Below are 19,982 nucleotides of genomic sequence, written 5' to 3'. Positions count from 1 at the left end.
TGGATTCAAACTACACTTGGCGTTGTTGCTTCTGAATCCCAACCGATGATGGGAAAGGAGACGAGGAGTCTGAAAACCCTAACTGGTCTTGTGAAATTTCTAGTCTGTGCTTTCGCAAAGAGGCTGCCCTGTTGGTACTGACCGGCCCACCTCCTCTCAGGGGGCAGAAGTTCTGCTTTCTCTACGTTCCAGCATGCTCTGCTAATAAACATAACTGATCACACTCATCGGTACGATCGACTGTATATGGGCACGTCCGCGAATATGGTTCGCTTTTGAAATCAGGCCAAATAGCCTCCTAACAGGAGCAAACTCCCTGACACGGTGGTTTGGATGCTCCTTCCTCTTGGGCCCCGAGGCAGGGAGAAGCCGACTAGTGAGCATTCTGGAGGAACGTGGTCTACCGCTGGGTGGATTCGGGCACGGACCTTGCGAGCACTCTTCCACATGTTTTTCATGTAGGCGTAGGTCACCTGAGGGTGAACTGTTGGCAGAGGATGGTCCAGTTGCCGAGACGGATCAACGCCCAGGAGCAACACCAAGGTTTTATGAGCAAGAGCCTGAAAAACAAGAGAGGTCAGGTCATAAACAGAACCGACCCAGGAGCGCCGGGCCCTCCTCGGCCTCCCACCCTGTCCTGTGGCAGGGGGGAGGGGGAGGGAGGAGGAGGGGGCCACTCACCAGCCTGCCGCTCTTGCCACACAGGCTGGCATACTTGAGCCAGGTCCTCATGTCCTCGTGGGGGCTGACGACGAGTGAGCGCACCATCAGGATTTTCTGCCAGTCCTCCACGATGCGCTGGCAGCCCTGGAACATTGGGGGGTGACAATTAGCTATGCCTTCTGCCATCGCTTAATCCCCGACAGGCTACAGCAAAGCCCACCTTGAACCAAAAAAAACAAACTTATTTTTACAACTCGGCGTTCTCAAGGGAAGGATATTGTGAAAGAAAAAAACACCAAACACTTCTTAGAAACCTCTGAAAATCTGAGGAGAGGAGGGGCTCTGGTGCTTGACTCCTGGCCTTGCCTCTTGCCATCTATGGGACGCTGTGCAAGTCACCTGGCTGGTAAAAGGGGGTAAAGACGGTACCATTGTCATAGGGCTACGATGAGGGTGACATGAATTAAATTATTTAAATTCCTTTTCTGGAGGCACCTGGGTGGCTCAGTTGGTTAAGCATCCGACTTTGGCTCAGGTCACGATCTCATAGCTCGTGAGTTCAAGTCCCGCGTCGGGCTCTGTGCTGACAGCTCAGAGCCTGGGGCCTGCTTTAAATCCTGTGTCTCCCTCTCTCTCTGCCCCTCCCCTGCTCATGCTCTGTCTTCAAAAACAAATAAATACCAAAAAAAAATTCCTTTTCTGGATTGTAAATAACACATTTTTAACTTTGATCGTTTTGCTTCCGTTTCTCTGGATGAAGAGGACTATCACTGACAAATTCAATGTTAAAATGTATCATTCAGGGGCGCCTGGCTGGCTCAGTTGGAGGAGTGTGTGACTCTTGATCTTGGGGTCATGAGTTTGAGCCCCACGTTGAGTGCAGAGATTACTTAAAGATAAAATCTTTGGGGAGCCTGAATGGTTCAGTCGGTTAAGCATCTGACTTCGGCTCAGGTCATGATCTCACATTCATGAGTTCGAGCCCCGCACCGGGCTCTGTGCTGACAGCTCAGAACCTGGAGCCTGCTTTGGATTCTGTGTCTCCTTCTCTCTCTCTGCCCCTCCCCCTGCTCACGCTGTCTCTCTCTGTCCAAAATAAATAAGCATAAAAAAATAAAAAAAATCTTTTAAAAAACGTTAACCTTCAAAATTTGAAAATCGAATTAAGTGTAAAAGAAGTTTTAAATAATTAAAATTTCACATGATGTTGCTTGTAAGTTGATGGCATTAACAGTCCTGAAGTGATTAATCCCAACTGATGATAGGAAAGGAGATGAGAAGTCTGAAGAACCAAACTGGCCTTGTGACTAGTTATTAACACTAAAACCTGCACAAAAACGTGTCTAGATTCTTTCCTCTTCATTTTTGTCTCAGAGCAAACACTGCATGTAGAAGGACTTGTTCACATCTGTACATTCCTATTAATTAAAAAAATAAAGTGGGGGCCCCTGGGTGGCTCAGTCGATTAAGCATCCGACTTTGGCTCGGGTCACGATCTCACAGTTCACGAGTTGGAGCCCCACGTCAGGCTCCATGCTGACAGCTTGTCTCCCACTCTCTCTCTCTGCCCCTCCCCTACTCATGCTCTTTGTCTCTCTCTCTCTCAAAAAAATTAATAAAAAAGTAGAATGAATTCATCATTATTAAAAGGGGTAGAGGCTAATTTTGTATCAAAAACTTCTGAGGGAAAGGGGGCCTCTCCTGTTCCACGCCCACTGTAAGAAGTCAGGCTCAGAGACGGACCGGCAGGGGAGCGGGACTCCTGAGACTTGTGCTCCTTTGGCAAATTCATCCATTTGAAAGGCAAATGGAACCAAACGAGCCGCCCCTCCATGGAGGGGAGTCTGAGAGTCCAGCAGCAATGGCTATGGGCTTTTAAGTGTAATAGGATCCCACGTGAACCTAAATACAGAACTCAAGGCATGCGAGGCTGACCTCTCCTGCTCCCCAGGGGAGACCTGGCGGGGGATCTCAATGGAAATGACCTGACCACAAAGTGGCGGCCTTCCAGCTGAGGCGGCTCATCGAGTGCTTTGACAGCGAGCCATCCATGAGAGCCCAATTTCTACCACAAACCTAATGCTTTACTTTCAGGTCTTGGACCGGATCTTTCCATCCCATTAAGTGTGACAATGGTGACTTGGAAAGTTATAAAAACAGAAAAAAGTATATCGGGTGACTGTTTTGGGAACTTTTCACCATCTGCTAGTTTCTTCCAGATGCTAAAATAATCTGCTCCCCTCCCCCCCGTAAGCCAAAAAGTATCTTGCCGTCTCAAGGTAGGAAGGTCATGAAGGCCCCTGATGACAACAGTGTCTTGGATGTGGTACAGTCAAACATGGTTTCCCCTCTCCAAGACTCATTTACCCCAACCCCATCTGGGTCTCCACGTGGACAGAGGCTCTCTCGTCAGAATGGCAGAAGCTTCATCAGATCTCTGACGTGGAAACTCTACACCCCACTACAGGCACTTACAAAAATGGGGTGTGTACAAGTCAGGTGGGAAATGCTTGCCCTGTGGAATTCTTTTCTGGTGTCCGGTAGACCATTTTCCATCAAAACATTCACTGGGCGTTTCATAGTTGCTAATAAAACATCTGAGAGAACTGCATGGGCCGGTGCAGAGCCTCAGCGGCTGTATGCACACACGATCCTCCCTCGCCAGCGGAATGTGTCCCGAGCTCCCCAGACAGGAATGCAGCCTGGAGGGAAGAGGTTTTATCACAGCCCACTGAGGAGGGGCCTGGAACAGAATTTGGAAATAGTATGGATGGGCCAAGAGGAACCGTCTAAAACCACGGAGACAGCGGGGCGGGAAGGGGGGGACCAGCGGCTTCTGGAGCGGTGAAGGCTTTTGCTCCTTTGCAAATGAACTTGCCCTCCTACCGAAGCACGGAATGGGAGAGGAGTCCTTTCCAAGAACACTTAAGACTGCTGACTCCCATATGTGGAACGGACTCCTCCTCGCACCTCAGACGATCAGAATGTACCACGAAAACACTGATGGAGGGACTTGGGAGAGGTTCCTCCACGGGCGAAACCTCAGTGTCAGAAGAGAGGCCGCGGCGGCTGTGGCCCGAGGAACTGTAGGCAGTAGGGGTTGGGCGGCTGAAGCATCAGGTGACCCCATTACAAAAGCTGGATGTGGAAGGCCAGTAAGTGGATTCAGAGCAGTGGTTCTGAGTGTTGGCCACACGCTGGAAACATCTGGGGAGGCTTGAAAAGATACTGATCCTGGGTCTATCCCCAGAAATTTGGATTCGTTCAGTCTGAGAAGTGGCCTGGGTATCTGGCCTGGAAAACTCTCGGCAGGTCATTCTATCGTGCGGCTGAAGTGGAGAGCCACTGATTTGGGGTTAAGATTCTCAACAGGCTGTCTAGAAGCAGCACTTATTAAAGCCACTTTCTTGCATTCCTCGGAAAGGGTAAGAGGAGGCTGGAGAACTGGTCATTTTCTCACATCTAAGGGCTGAGGGGCCCAGCCTCTCAGTGGTCTGGCCTTGAATGCAGCCTCTACGAGGAGGCAGGGAGCGCGTGGTGAGCAAGGGCAGGGGAGAGCAGGCGCGCCGGCTACTCCGGGGCTTTCTTCTGGCCTCACCTGCAGTCTCTCCCACCAGATCTGGCGGATGATCTCGCGTCGCTCGGGGACAAGTTTGTACTGGATGACCTCCTCCAGCTCGGACAGCATGTGGCAGGAAACCATGGCCTGATGGGAGCAAAGCACATTCCAACTTAATACTCCACCGACACCCCAGGAGCCAGGGTTCATTGCAGTCATTCCTCCTGGTGACGGGATATCTGCTGAGAACACCCAGGCACGTCCTCAGCAGCCCGTGAGTCCTCACTGGCCTGCGCTGAGAAAAGAACTGAAATGAGCCTCTGAAACGACGTGGTGCGGAATGTTTGACACTCACCCCATACGCCCGACTGTAGCTCTCGCCTGCCATGGCCGTTAACTCCGCATCCAGCAGGTCCCTGGCTTTGTCAATGCACTGGAAGAGAGACAGAGAAGCCGGAACTGAGCCATGGGACCGGGAGCCGAGCGTGGTGCTGCTGTCTACAGGCTTCCCAACTAGCTGCAGCCTATCCATTCCGCTTAAATTCTAGTGATGGAGAGAAAAGTTCACTGAAGAAGGAAAGAAACCTTTTACCAGACTTGCAAGGCTAAAGAAGAGCATTATCCAATTTCTCAGAAAAGACAGAATGTATGACAACCAAAAGCTTAACATCCCGAATCCTAGGCAACAAGGAAAGGAACATGTACGCTTAGAATCACTGTGTTCTCAGGGTGCCTGGGGGGTTCAGGTAAGTGGCCAACTTCCACTCAGGTCGTGATTTCATGGTTTGTGGGTTCAAGCCCTGCGTCAGGCTCTGTGCTGACAGCTCAGAGCCCGGAGCCCACTTCGGATTGTGTGTATCCCCCTCTCTCTGCCCCTCCCCTATTTCCCCTGGGAAGACCCCAGGACTGTGGTTTGAGACTTGTGTTTCCTCAACTAAATATCCCGAGTGTTTGAGCTTCACTACCGCATCCCCACCCTTGGGTGCTTGGGTCATCTACCCCAGCACCTCACCCAAGACAGCCTGGTGCCTATCAGGACATGATGACTTTCCTCTTTTATCCCGCGAAGCCAGCACAGGACCTTTGAATACGGAGCTCGCTTTCCTAGGCCGTCACCATGTGACACGCCTGAACAGCCGAGGAACCCAGAGACTGACCTCTCTGGGGAGGGGTGGGGGTGCTGCTCTCCCAGCCTCCTCGGGCCAGACTCACAGCTCTTCTCTACTAGAAGGAGCACTAAAGCACAGGGACCAGAGGATGCAGGGCTGGCCCGAGACGCGAATCCCAAAACCACGTAAGTGGCCAATTCCAGAACACCTTGGTCCCTCTTAGAGCAGAAAGTGGCCCTGGCTGATGTGCTGGCAGTCTTCTTGTGAGTCTTATGCTCCAAAGCCTAGATTCGACTGTGCTCCCAGCGCCGAACGCCGGAGCTGAAGAACATTAGCCCGTTTCCACGGGGGCTGCATGCCGTGCCTAGGAACCAACAGAGCACAACCAGTTACCTTTCCTTTGCTGGACGGTCTGAGTACACATAGGTCTTTACCTGCTGCGCCAAGGAGAAGAGGTCCTGATGCAGTGCAAGCACGGCTCTATAAAATGCCCCATCGTGGGTGTCCCGAGGAATCATACAAGTGTATTCCTCCATGCTGTCCCACTGACCTAAACACACACACACACACGGAGAGAGAAAGAGAGAGAGGGGGGAAAGCGTTAGGGTGGTCAGCTTGCTAAGATGCTACGGTAGCATCTCAACGTGGCCTTGTCATTGTACCTTGCATTTAGCTCGGGGTTCGAACAACACGAATTTGCGCCTGATGTATTAAAATCCTGCAAAGGCTCCCTATGCTCTGCGGGCTTGAGCGAGCCCATTTAACAAACAAAGCCACGTCTCTCTTTCCAAACACAGGGCTCCACTGCTGCCCTGGGGAGCTCCATGAAAGATGGGGGAGACCCAGTGAGTGCAAAGCCTACCTGTCAAGAGGCTTTAATGCAGCACCTCATTAACCTCGAGGACTCTCTCAGGTTTCCCGAGGTGAGACAGAATGGCTTTCTTCCCTACTAGCGAAGCAGCTCGCAGTTCAATGGTACAGAGGAAATTACATTTTCCCCTAAACAACTGAAAGAGGCCATTACCCAGATAGGGGGCAGGATTAGACAAAGAGTTCGCCCGCCTCACTCTGGCACTACCTCTGCCTCAGGAGGGAGGAGATAAATATTTTAAGAGGCTCCGTTATAATAGAAAGATGGGCTGGGTCATAGCACAGTAGTCTCTGTATCAGGGCACAGACTGGGGAAATGGCTACATCCAGAAGGAGATATTGACTTCCCCCGACGGGGGGGGGGCGGGGAGCATGCATCAAATGCCAGCGTTTCCAAGACCATCTGCAGAAAAGCCATCAGCCTCATTAGCTGCAACTGAAGGGCAGCCGGTTTTACAAGGCATTTTCCTGCCTTTCACGCCAGACCATGGACTCACTCATCCTCTGTGCCTCTGGGCAAAAGCACACGGCAAATGATGAGTCTTCAGGAAGCAATTTGTTTTTGAAAAATGTCCTGGATCCAGCCCAGGGCTCATGAATGGAAAGGATATAAGCTCTGTGACTCCAGAGGGATGGAATGGAGGTAGAGGGTTATGTAACCCTCCTCTGGACTCCATAGGGGAAGCTTTTCACTTGGGGCGCCCTGCGGATTCTTTCCCTTCTTATTGAGAACATCTCTGGACTAGACGTTGGGAATCTTGGCTGGGGCCTGGGATCAGAAATCTACACCTGCCTGGGGGGACCAAAAGGAGATTTCTGCCTTAAAATACTCAGGGAGTAAGGTGGGTGAGTGTCAGGCAGCAAGGAGGAGAGCAGAAAACACAGAATTGTCAAAATCTTTATAAGTGTTAGAGTCAGTGAGGGTATATGGGAGTTCATTATACTAGTCTCTTCACTTTCACATGTTAGAAAAGTTCTAGAATAATAGTTAAGAAATAAAAGGAGACAGAGTGCTGTCTTTTCTCTTTATTCCTGCCAGGGGTAAGGACATGATGGGTGGAGCTCCAGCAGCCATACTGGATCATGAGGAGGATTCGAAAATGGAGGCCCTGTGCAAAGCAGAAAATATGGAGAAAGGCTAATGGCAATGGAACCGGACACTAGGTTGGAAGTTTCTACTTCTCGATCTTATTCATAAGAGAGGAAAAATAAACCAGTAATTTCTTTAAAATAAACAACACCAAACAAACCTCACTAATTATCTCAATTTTGGTGCTTGCTGGTTGGTTTCCTTGGCTTCCCTGGTGAGAGCCATTTTTACCTGTGTCTAACAAGTTAGTCACAGTCATCAGGTACAAAGGGACAGGTGGGAGAGACAGATGGGGATACAGGCTATTTGACACTTCTGTGGACCCCACGTTTCTACCTGCAGTTACAGTGCCTTAATTTTTGAATGCGAGCCCCTAGCCACCCCCCCCCCTCCCCGACAGGGGTGCCTGTGAGGGAGGCCTCACCTAAGCCCCAGGCAGCTGCGGCGGCCATCCGGGCCATCTTGGCTCGGGTCTCATCATTAACCAGCGTCCACTTCTCACAGCACTGCTGGTGGAGCTGGCCCCTGAGGGAAGAGAACCATACAGTCGCATTAACCCAAGTCACTTCATTGTCCTCTCTGGCCTCTACGGTTAGTTGGGGCTACCCAGGAACGGGATGATGGGGGCCTGCCTTGAACTGGGAGGCTTCAAATAAAGAGCACTTTGGACTGCCTCCTAAGATATAGAAGTGGTCAGTGACTTGTGGTTTCTATGGCCTGGGGGCTCACGATTTGTGAGTGAGTGACTGTGAATGACTTCATCAAAGGTAGGGCCTGCGTCGAACTCTATGTGATCTGAGATGCCCTGGACACCTGGCCCCCTTCATAAACATTCAATAGCTTCTTTCCTATGCCAGTGAATTTTGGGCTCTTTCCCCTGAGCAGACCTACAGAGAAAGCAACCTGAAGAGACACGTCTGGATGTTCATTTTGGGCTCACAAGTTTAGGGAGAATGGGCTCTTGACAGTGGGATACAAATCGCTGTAGTCTGAACGGAGACTCAGCCGGCAGCCATCAGTGCAGGATGAAGGCTCCGCCGCGGCCACGCCCACCAGAAATCCAGAGGCTCGTTCTCGGATTTTATACTGCTGTCCGTGTGCGCAGGGACTAGGAGACACTGAGATCTGAACGGTGCTCAACAGACTTCAATCCACAGAGAGCGGAAGCCCTCTCAAGAGGAGGGACGTCCTGTTGACTCTCAACACTGCTGCCTTCCCACCTTCTCCTTCCGAATGAACAGAAGTAAAACCTCGCCAGTGGGCAACGGCTTCAAGACTCAGCCTGGAGACTCGAATCCTTCCTGCTTTCCCAAAGAGATGCTGCAGGATTTTTTTTTTTTTTTTTTTTTACGATGTTCTAACTTGGTCTTGGCAGTGGAGTCAAGAGAAAAGGTACAAGTTCCAAATGGCCCAGCTCAGAAGCCGTGTGGGACATGAGCTGCTCTGCATGTGATAAAGATGCTGAAGTCGGCCAGTTCTGAGGGGCCCTGGGCTAAGCTTACCGAGAGGCAGACTGGCGATGACTTCTAGGACAACTGCCCAGGGCCATTACCCAGCATGGTGGCCCAGCGGTCATTAACTTCTCTGGCACACGGCCAAGAGGGCCAGGCCCACGACATTCTAGCTCGGTGCCCAACTAAGACCAAACAGAGGAAGAGGGAGTGGGCTGCCTCTGTGCCTGTGCTCTCACCGAAGCCCCATGACAGGAGCTGGAGGAAGGTCCATGTGGGCTTCGTGCCCTCCAGCCTGAAAACCTTCACCACAGGGCCCTGTGAGGGGTCACCTTAGGGCAGCAGTTCTCAAACTATCTGCGCATCATAATCCCTGGAGGCTCCTTCAAATAGATGGGTGGGTGTCGCCCCGAGTCTGACTCAGGATGTGTGCACCGGGGCCCAAGAATGTCCACGTCTGGGGTGCCTGGATGGCTCAGTCGGTTAAGCGTCCGACTTTGGCTCAGGTCATGATCTCATGGTTTGGGGGTTCGAGCCCCATGTCGGGCTCTGTGCTGACAGCTCGGAGCCTGGAGCCTGCTTTGGATTCTGTGTCTCCCTCTCTTTCTCTGTCCCTCCCCTGCTCATGCTCTGTTTCTGTCTCAATAATAAATGAACGTAAAAAAAAAAAAAAAAGAATGTCCATGCCTAACACATTTCTGGGTGACGGTGACTCTGCGGCCCAGGGGCCACAGCCTGAGAACCACGGACTCAGCAGGCTTTTGTTGGGGTCCTGCCTGGAAGCATGGGAGGAAGCTGCCTGGTCTCTGAATGGTTCTTCTAGCCCTAGATTTCAAATCTGTATAGCTGGTGGCCATGGGCAACTTGGCATCCTCCAGTCCTGGCAGGACCACCCAGCTCTGTGCCGCGGGTCTGGGGATCTAGCTGTGCTTCCAGAGGCAGGGAGTGAGCTCAGTGCGAAACACCACGAACGGCTACCTGAGAAGACACAGTGGGGAGCGGAGCAGGAGTGGCGGCCCTGACAGTAGACATGGGCACCGCCTCCAAGCCATGGCCATGTCCGCAGCCGCCGGCACACACGGAGGCAGGTTCCTTTCCCATAAGCATTTGTTACAAACGAGAACACAGAATATACTAAATCCTAATGCTCAAAGGCAAGGGGAGAACAAAATCAAATACGTAAAAACATAGGAGAGACTGTGTGTGGGGACAAACACTACGATCTATTTTCTGACACCTCTCATAGCGCACCCTGGAGAACTGGGAAACAGCCTGCCCTCCAAGACTTTGACCTTCCCAACAAGCACAGTGGCTGAAAGCTCAGAAAGCTTTCTTCCCTTTGAACACCTAAGTGGCTGGCTGCCTCTGATCTTGCTCCAGAGCCACCTGTTCTCAGGACCCAGAGGCCATGTTAGGAGCAGTTAGGGACAGGGTTCACTTACACCCACCCTGGCAGCAGGTGCGGCTGTGTGTGCCGTGGGGCTGGGCTGGGGGACTAGCTCTTGGAGTTAGTTTCCTGGGGGCAGACCGGCACAGGGATCAGGGTGGGTTCTTAGTTCCCTGGTAACCCCTGATCACTGCTGAGGTCACCTCTGCTGAAGGCTGGCCTCAGGCGTGCTCAGGATACATACTCAGAGTAAAAGCTGTTTAGAAACTGCACACTCAATAGCACCGACCAAGCAGACCGACCACGTGAGAACCCTGCAGATGATAGGGAAAAGGATTCTGCTTCTTTCATCTCTTTTTAAAATCCCTTTCCGTCTGCTGCATTCCTAAATCCCCTGGTCAGCATCACCAGCCACTTATAGTTTATAGGTAGTTATGAAACTGGAATGAATCCAAGAGAGCAGCGGAAGATGGGACCCAGGCCTGCCACGGCAGGAGACCTGGATCACTTAGCTCTTGGGACCCCATGGGCAGGCTGTGTCAAGTCTCCGAGGGTCACAGCGGACTGGACAGAATCGCACTGACAGCCTCTTCAATATACCCAGGCTATCCTGTCATGACCTACGTTCAGAAAGTGCTCGTCTCGAATTCCTAAAGTGAGAAGGGGGCCGGGAAAGGTCTTGAGGGAGAAGAAACAGTACAGGTGGACTTTGAAAGGGGGGCAGAGTTTCACAAAGTGGAAAAAGGAGCAGAGGCAGAGAAGAAGGTGGGGACTCCAGGAAACTGAATCAACAAATACGGAAAAAACAAATTCTGTGGAGTTTGAAGAGCAAGGTTTGGCCAGAGCTCGGATTATGAGATAAAATTCACTGAGAAATGGGCTGGGGTCACAACACGAAAGACTCGGATGTTAGGCTGTGACATTTACATACAAATCTGAGGACAAAACGGAGATACTACAACACTTTAGGAATTGGTTAGAGTTGAATTTTGAGAATGCTTACACCTCATTTTTTTTTAAATCTTTCTCTTAATAATGCGGTTGTATGATAACCAATTCAAAGTGGAAAAAATTGTTTTTGAAATAATGTGGCCCATTTTCAACATATTATTCTTCGGCTTTAGATCGGTACTGTCCGAAAGAAGTTTCTAGAGTGACGGAAATGTTCTCGATCCTTACTGTCCAATGGGCCAGCCATTAGCTGTATGTGGCTACTGAGTACCGAAATGTGGCTAATGTGACTTGAATCCTTAATGTTATTTAATTTTAAATAGCCACACTTGGCTAGTGGCTACAGCACAGTTTTGGAAACCTGCTGGACATGAAAAACAAAACCAAAAAACCTTAGTTGTACAAACTAACGATTTGATAGGCTATGCTTCCTCATTTACTGAGGTGAAGGACTCTGGAATGCTAATTATGGAAATAAATAATAATACTTGAATCTCCCTTAATAACGGTTAAGCCAGACAAACCAATTTCAAACAATTTTCGACTATTATCTGCATATATATGATCCGATGCCTAAGGCTAAAATCACTGACATTAAATTTTCATGCAGTACAATGAGATCTTCTATCTTAGGAATACAGTAATAACTTTACATTAAGAAGTAAAAATAGCAGTCGTTTACCAAAGAAAACCTATAATTAGGTACAGAAAAAATGTGTAGTGGGAGAGCATTCTTTTTAGAAGACTTCCTTTGATTTTTTTCCAATGATATTCTTTAAATTGTCCAAGGTATAACATTTCAAAACAAATCTAAATTTGCCTATTTAGATAGACTGGGGTTTACTAATAATACGATGGAATACTATGAGGCCCTAAGAAAATGAGGCAGCACTATAGGTGGCGAAATGAGAGAGTGGCTTATGCACATTAAATGAAAAAACAAAGTGCAAAAAGGTGTACGGACTTCACCATCACAACGCACATGGCGCACAGAAATGGACCATACCCGGGAGTCCCCGTGGCGCCTGTGGGTCTGGGTGGCTGGGGGACAGGGAGAAGACTTGGTTTGTGCAGGCCAGCCACTGTTTTGTACTAATGAATCTCTGTACTAGTGAATTTTGTACCATGTGCGTATTACCTTTTCAAAAAAATAATGCTTTAAAAATAAAAAATGAATACAAGAATGTAGATTTAAAAAAATCCTTCGGGGACAGAGTTTGCCAACGCACATCCAGATGCAAGGGCGCGGGCCTGTGGAATTCCGCCCCCCTCCCCCCCAGCAGATGGCTCTGGAGGCCCAGCTTCAGGGGAACCTTGGGCCTTGGGTTGATCCGACCTCTGAAGGGCTCTCTGGGTGTTCTAGCTTCCCTTTATTCTGGAAGCTAAACCCATAATTCCTTCCGCCCTCATTTTCACATTTAATCAGACCCCAAGCCCTGTCTACACCTCCTCCTAAACACCTTGGGACTCAGCCCCCTCCCTCCCCCTCCTCCCCTTGGGTGGCCCCTGAACTAGCCGGTCCATCCCTTCTCGTCTCCCCTTGCTCCACTCATAATTTGCTCCGACAGGGTTCTGTGTATAATGCAAACCTGTCAGCCACAGCCATCCGAGTCTCTGGATGGCCCGTCAGTAGCCTGACCTCCTTACGTGGCATGTACGCCCCACACCACCTGTCCCCTGGCGACTTCTCCTGCCTCACCTGTTACCTTCCCACATCACACTTGATCCTCCAAGCGATACTGAACTTTCAGAACCCTGAATATACCGTGTTCGCTCCTATACACATTCAAGTTAGGTATCACTTCCTCCTGGAAGCCTTCCGAACGCTTCTACACCTAGATTAGGGCCCCTCCCTATTTCCCACAGCCCCCTGAACTTCCTCCTTAGGACTGTGTTCCGGCTGTACTACAGCAGCCCAGTTACCTGGCCTGTGAGCTCCTGGAAGGCAGGGCCTGTGTTGGCTGGTTCACTGCTGTGTCCCTGGGGCCTGGCACAGACACTGGCCATGCACAGGTGCCCAATAATTACTGGCTGAAATGGGTACATAGGGGCCCTTCGGTTTCATGTCTTGGAGAAAGTCTGGATAATCTATTTGTGGGCAAGCAGCACGGCATGTTAATATTTAAAACTGTCATTAAAGCATTTCACCATTGGGGCGCCTGGGTGGCTCAGTTAAGCGTCTGACTCTTGATTTTGGCTCAGGTCGTGATCTCACGGTTCGTGAGATCGAGCACTGCGTTGGACCCTGTGCTGACAGTGCAGAGCCTGCTTGGGATCCTCTCTCTCCCCGCCCCTCTCTCTTTGCCCCTTTTCTCTCTCTCAAAATAAATAAATAAACATTAAAACACTAGTATTTCACCCCCATACTGGGGCATTTTGTTTTAACTATTTTAAAAAACTGCACTAGATGCTGGGAAACAGAACAGGGATCACTTTTTTCCTTCCACGTCCCCCCCAACTCCCCAGACCAAGATGATGGCAAGTGCTCTCCGCTAAGCTCCTCAGTCTCCTCTGGTGTCCTCCAGTCTCAGTTCTCCCTTCTGGGAGGACAGCAAGGCCATCCTGCTCCCTCCGGTGGTCAAAGTGTCTGCTCAGGCCATTGTCACTGTACTCTCTGGCTTTAACGGCTACCTGCAATATGCTTGTCTCCCGGGCTTCCCGATGGAGGGAGCCTTAATTTCTGTGTCTGTATCATCTCTGGGACCTGGCAGAGGGCCAGGCACGTAGTAAGCATTCAATATAGATGAAGCCTTTGAAGGGGGCTGTGACTTGTTCTCTTCCCAAATCATTAGCAAGAGCCAATAAAGAAAAGGAAAAAAAAAAATCGAGGCTGCAGAGTAAGAGAGTAAGGTCTGCAGAGCCAGTCAAGGTCAAGAGGCAGACAGAGGGAGCAGGTGTGGATCCCAGCAGCTCACCCAAGCCCGCCCTTGGCCTTGAGGACTTACGAAGCCTGAGTCTGAAAAGAAACCTCCGAACACTCAAGTTCTAGATGATTCCGGGAAGAGCCAAAGTGAAAGAAAGAGGAGTATCTTAGGGGAGAACTCCGCATGGGGGGAGCCCTTCCAACCCGAAGCCCGGGGAGGACAGCCCTGGCGGCTCACCATTCCCCCAAGGCCTCGAGGCAGCGCATACGGCCCAGCATGAGCTCCGGGTCTTCTTTGTTGGTGTCCATCTTCTTGTCGTAGGCCACGAGCGCGTCTTCCCACTCATGCAGCTTCTCGTACCAGGTGGCCTGGATCTCCTGCCAGGTGGGAGAGAGAGGGGAACGCTGTGTACACGGAGAGCGGGGGGTGGCACGTTTTAATCCCTGCGCTGCCTTTCCTAAGGTGCTAGATGCTTCACCCATCACCGTACGTCCTGGTTTCGGTGGAAAAGAACCTCAGACTATTCGGGGGCAGGCTGGCTGGTGGTGTGAACACCGGTGCCTTGGCACAAGCCGGAGCGACCCTGGGGTAACCTGCGAGCGCACGGAGGGCCGTGTCCCTGCACCCCATCACATCCTGCCCAGACACGGGGGTCACCACAGCTCTGGCAGGCGGGGGTGCAATGACGGGGGGGGACCCTCTGGGACAGCAGGAGGCCCGGCCTCGGTCTGCTGGAGCGCGGGCAGCGGGCCTCAGGACCAGGAGGGCAGCTGCTATCCGGACGGGCCGGAAAGACGGGGCATATTTGCACATTCGCTGGAGGAAAATAATTCGGCTTTTTAAAAGCTCTTGATTCTCTGCATTTCTTAATGCGTTTTTAAACTTTCAGGAAATAATGATTTAAAACACGATAGAACACTACCACTTAAAATTCTTTGGAAAAACCTTCCCTCCCTTCTTCGACTCTCCCATCCAATGTTCCCTCCCGCTCAGCGCCTGGCAGCTCTGCCCATGTCAGGGGCCAAAGGATGGTTTCCATTAGCCGGGCAGATGGTGTGCCACGCTGACATTCAGTGCCGGCCACGTGAGGAAGGGGGGCCACGGTCTAAAAGGGGCAGACTCCGGCTCTCCAAATGGCCAGGGGACAGACTGCCTTCTATATCTGCCTGGCCCCCACCTGCCCTCCACCTCGGTCTGTCTTCTGGGATTCTTCCTCACCAGCGTAGTGAACGGCTACTTCCCTACCAGGCCAGGGCAGTGGCTCCCCGGAGATTTCTCTAACAACAAGATGCACCTGCAGTGGAATCCGTCCGCTATACTGCAGGGCCCACCTGCGCTTCCCCCACCACCCTCCTTTCCTTTCTAAATCAAAGTAGTATTTGAGTGGTTATGTACGCTGACTGCTGCTCTGCTAAGCTCTCTGAAAGGACCTTTTCTTCTTGAACCTCTGTAAGGAGGTCATTCCTACTTTCAGTTGTTAACTCGTGCCGACTTCCCCTCGGCAGTTATTGGCACAGCCGATCCCCTCTGCCGCCCCTGCATGAATTCCGCTGCCCGACAGCCCTTTGCCCTGTGTTGGCGCCCAGGACGGTTCACCCAAACAGGCCTGTCTGGTTCTGTGGAAGGTAAAACTACCTAAACTTCCTTTTCCACGCCTGTTTAGAAGAATCTGAGAAAACTGAGACGGGTGGCTGCAAAGACAGTGCTAAGATGAAAAACGCTAAAGCTAAGAAGTCACACTGGTATTTTCCCATTTGGGATTCCTACCCCGGGTGGGAAAGAGGAAGGGGGCCGGTGACCGCGGATGGCACACGCTTGGCAGGGACAAGCGGAAAGCAGGGGCAGCCACATACGGAGCAGGTCAGGCACGGGGCAGAATATTTTGAATCGCAATAGATTGCAGAAACTATAAGGTTTAAGCAATGAACCACACGAAATTCTAATGAGATTGCTGTTACATAAATTGTGCTGAGAAAGCGCAGGCTCTGCCAAGAAAAGCCAAACCATTGTCAAGCTTAATATGCTTCAGCTCCCTAAATAGAACAGAAAACCCGCCACGGGCTTAGCGACCACCCTGGAGCTAACGGCCACCTTTAGAACCTGGAGACTGAGGAACCTGCATTTAAGGCTGGTGCTCCGAGCTCTTGGGTATTAGCTAGTCACTGGCAGGTCACCCGAATGTCAGATGGTCATGGCTCTTTGTTTCTATGGGCCCTTACTGCAGCCCAAGCTCTATGGAAAGCAGAGGAGGGGATGGCCGTGGGAGACCACGTTAAGCGCCCCCTCTGCCATCCAGGATTATGGCAAAGGTGGAAGAGACGTAGTCCCTTCGGTCCTGTCATCTGGAGACAGGCTGGCTTGGTCTAGTTACAGACAGGTGTTCAAGTTGGCAAAATACTCCCTGGAAAGTTCCAGTCCAATTTACTAGCCCCTGTGTGAGGCAAAAGCCAGTGAAGCAGCCATGGATTTCTTCACTCTAACACACTGGGCTCTCGATTAGGGCAAACCTGACAAGTGACCTACGAGACTAACAAAAGGTTCCTCATCAAATACGTGGACCCAGAACTCCCTGACCTTCCCGGAAGTCAATGCCGAGTTGATTAAGTCAAGGCTTTATATGCGGTTAGGAAGTCACCAATGCACCCTCCCAGGACCTCAGAGGGTAATGGGAGCATTTTAATATTGATAGGGCCAAGATGGCAGGAGCACAGAAGCTACGTGAGCAATAATGAAATGGAACACTTCTTCAACAGCAGGTATAAGTCACAGTACATTTTTGTTCTGGAGAATTGGCCATGGTTTCTTGTGAGGTGTGTACTGAGCGTTAATCGTGGGCCAGCGGCAAGGCTAGCTGCCACAGATGATGCAAAATAACTCAGCTCAGGATTACATGGATGATGCCAGACTGCCTGGGTTCAAGCCCTGGCATGGCCAGTGATTCACTGTCAGATCAGGTGAGGCTATTTCTCTGTTGGGACCACGGGCTCCCTTCCTGTAGAACGGGATAGCGACGGTACCTCTATTCACACGGCTATCATGAGGACTGAGACATGGGGCACATCAAGTAAGCAGCAAAGGGCCGGGTATGTACCAAGAGTCTGACATATACCAGCTATTACTATTTATGAGGTTCCGTCCTCACGATATGTATTCAGTTTGAATGTAATCCATACAGCCACTGTCCCCTCCATCCTTACGACATAAGAAGGTCAGCATCAGACGTCCACAATTACGAAGAGAACAGAAAAGGAAAGGAACTTTCTCTGGGTGGTGGCCGAGTGCCTCCCTAGCCAGGTCTCCACACTTACCAGCTCTCCGAAGTGCTTCATGGCATATTCTAACACCCCGGCAGCTGCCTCTGGCTGCTGTAGCTTATTATTAATGCTGGGGAAACAAAAGGAAGAGGTGGTTACACTCAACATGTCAGAGAGTGGGAGGCGTGGGGGTCACAGTGGGCAGATGGCTCACCAGCACGCTGGGGACAATGCCTTGCAGAGAAGGTAACTGCCTATTACCGCTCAGCAAGTTCGATCTGAATGACTTCATCTAAGGAATTATTTCCTCTTGACCCCCCACTCCTGGTTTTGAGGGGGCAGCGTGTGGTAGACAGGAAGCCTCATTGGCTCTAGGGCCCCTCCTCGAACCAGCCCGGACTGGTTTCCTCTCTGAGATGGTCAGGCAGGCACCTGTGTCTGCTTTCTAAAAACTAGAACCACTGGGTCCAAATCTGGCCCTGCTGATGAACACAACGGGATGAGGTCCCTCCGAGCTTGGAACTCTTACCTCCGCTCATCAGTTGCTTTCAGGAATAAGATCAATCAAAATAAATAAAACCCATCAGGCTCTGTGGGTGACACAGAAGCGGCACGGAGGCTGGGTCATCCACGTTAATGACAGAGCACCCCAGGGACCGTGCTGTGCAACCGTCTTGACCCAACGAAGCCGCTCCCCCAACGAAGCCCATTTCCTTCAAAGCTGGGTGCTTCCTCAGTCCCTCTCCAAGTACCACCCCCTCCCTCTGCAGCGGGCAGCCAAGGGACCTCATCCAGGGCCACGTGCCTGGCGGAACGATGCTTTTCTCCAACAACACACTACTCTGCTGTCATCTGTGGGCGGCACGTGGCCACTGGGACCGACTGGGGGACTGTGATATACTGGGACAACTGGGCAGGAGACTGGCAGCGGGTGCCTGGCGCCGGCTATCCAGGGAGGCTGTGGAGAGGCCCCAGAAGTTGGACAGCAGCAGGGCCTAGACCCTCATTCCCACGGGAACACACGTGAGAGGGGAAACAGCAACTAAGCCAACACCGAGGACGAGCTTGAGTTACGGAAGGACGGAAACGAGGAACGAAGCAGGCCTGAGAGAGTCATGGGACAACGGTGATTTTATCTGGTCACAGGCGGGGAGCAAACGGTGACAGTCCAACCTGGGAGTCTAGACTGTTTTAACGAGCAAGGGATCCAGTTTACTGCCCTCGGTACAAACTGTCTATTTGACTAGAATTAATTTCTAAGTGGTGTTGGGAAATTCCAGGATTTGGGCTGAATGTGGTAACATGGCAAGGGATTGCTGGTATAAATATTATTTAAAAAAATTCAAATTCCACCACATTTATTCCAATAAAACCGAGAGGGAACTGCCCATAATCTGTCAAACTAGAGAAGTTAACATTTGTGAAAGTAATAATCTAATGCCTCATGTTTACAAAGCATACTTCAAATAATCTTTCCAACTGATTGCTGCTCCAACCTTGTGCATCCCTGAGTGAGTGGGAAGGGGAGTTATTAACAGGCTTGTTTCACTCCTGGGGAGATTGGGGCCTGAAAGGGTAGCAACTTTCCCCAAGGCCCACAATGAATGGGGACAGTCTCCATACGACCTGAAGCAATTTTATGACTCTCCTTTGTTAAGGGGAGGCTTGGTGGGGATGGGGGTAAGGCAGCTTTGGGTCTGGGGCCAGAAAGCTTGGGTTTACATTTCTGGAGGTCTGGTTCTGCCGCCTATAAGCTGTACGACCGTATGCACGTCCCCTTTTTTGAGTTTTAAGCTTCTCATCTATAAAACTGGGCTAATACTACTTCTTTCACAAGCTTTCTCAGGGAGCAAAATGAAATAACAGGTATGAAATTGCTAAGCAGATCCTGAATTGTGCTTCTTCCTTCATGTGATTTTGTCTAAGGATGAAGGTTGCTAGAAACATAGCTATATGCTTGGGTGCCGAAAAAACACACACCCAGTTGAGACTGGAGTCAGCACTAGGAAATCATCAACACAGGTTCCAGACTCATCCTGAAGAGGACTATTTGAGCAGGCTGCCCAGGCTCTAGGCTCTGCAGCTGGAGGTGAGAGGCGCCATGCAGACGTCTCTCTCCGTCATTTACGGCAGACAGGTGACCTCATGTGGGATATACTGGGCACACCCATCGCTACTTCTGTGCTGCTCCTAGGCCATGAGCCAGAATGTTCTCCACAGGTCAGTCTGCTGGAGTCAAAAACATTCAAAGAGAAGTGATAGCATCATGGTTTCTCTCTCTCCAAAAGTCCTATGAGATTTTGGGGCGCCTGGGTGGCTTAGTCGGTTGAGCGTCCGACTTTTGCTTGGGTCATGATCTCGCGGTTCGTGGGTTCGAGGCCCGTGTCGGGCTCTGCCCTGACTGCCAGCTCAGAGCCTAGAGCCTGTTTCAGAGTCTGTGTCTCCCTCTCTCTCTGACCCTCCCCTGCTCATGCTGTCTCTCTCTCTCCTAGAAATAAAATAAAAATATAAAAAAAAAAGTCCTATGAGATTTAAAAAAAATTTTATGTATGTATTTATTTACATAATTAAAAAAATTTTAATGTTTATTTATTTTTGAGAGAGAGAGAGACAGAGTGCAAGCAAGGGAGGGGCAGAGAGAGAGGGAGACACAGAATCAGAAGCAGGCTCCAGGCTATGAGCTGTCAGCACAGAGCGTGACATGGGGCTCAAACCCACACACCATAAGATAATGACCTGAGCTGAAGTCAGACACTCAACCGACTGAGCCACCCAGGCGCCCCT

At 50.7% G+C, this 19,982-nt stretch overlaps 1 protein-coding gene across 2 annotated transcripts in view; it reads right to left on the bottom strand.

The window, feature by feature from the left end:
- MTOR (mechanistic target of rapamycin kinase) overlaps window positions 1-19,982 on the bottom strand; it is a 138,555-nt gene that overhangs the window by 25,996 nt on the left and 92,577 nt on the right. For both annotated transcript variants that reach the window (XM_077763809.1, XM_077763808.1), the window contains exons 29-36: window positions 17,253-17,328; window positions 14,182-14,321; window positions 7,716-7,816; window positions 5,766-5,881; window positions 4,578-4,655; window positions 4,262-4,369; window positions 682-807; window positions 429-560 (exon numbers count right to left, since the gene is read on the bottom strand). In XM_077763809.1, coding sequence (XP_077619935.1) covers window positions 429-560; window positions 682-807; window positions 4,262-4,369; window positions 4,578-4,655; window positions 5,766-5,881; window positions 7,716-7,816; window positions 14,182-14,321; window positions 17,253-17,328 — 877 coding nt within the window. The remainder of the gene's footprint in view (window positions 1-428; window positions 561-681; window positions 808-4,261; window positions 4,370-4,577; window positions 4,656-5,765; window positions 5,882-7,715; window positions 7,817-14,181; window positions 14,322-17,252; window positions 17,329-19,982) is intronic.

This window comes from Crocuta crocuta, unplaced genomic scaffold, assembly GCF_008692635.1.
Source record: "Crocuta crocuta isolate KB4526 unplaced genomic scaffold, BGI_CrCroc_1.0 scaffold13, whole genome shotgun sequence".
Taxonomy (NCBI): domain Eukaryota; kingdom Metazoa; phylum Chordata; class Mammalia; order Carnivora; family Hyaenidae; genus Crocuta; species Crocuta crocuta.
This window is presented reverse-complemented; position numbering and strand designations above follow the sequence as displayed.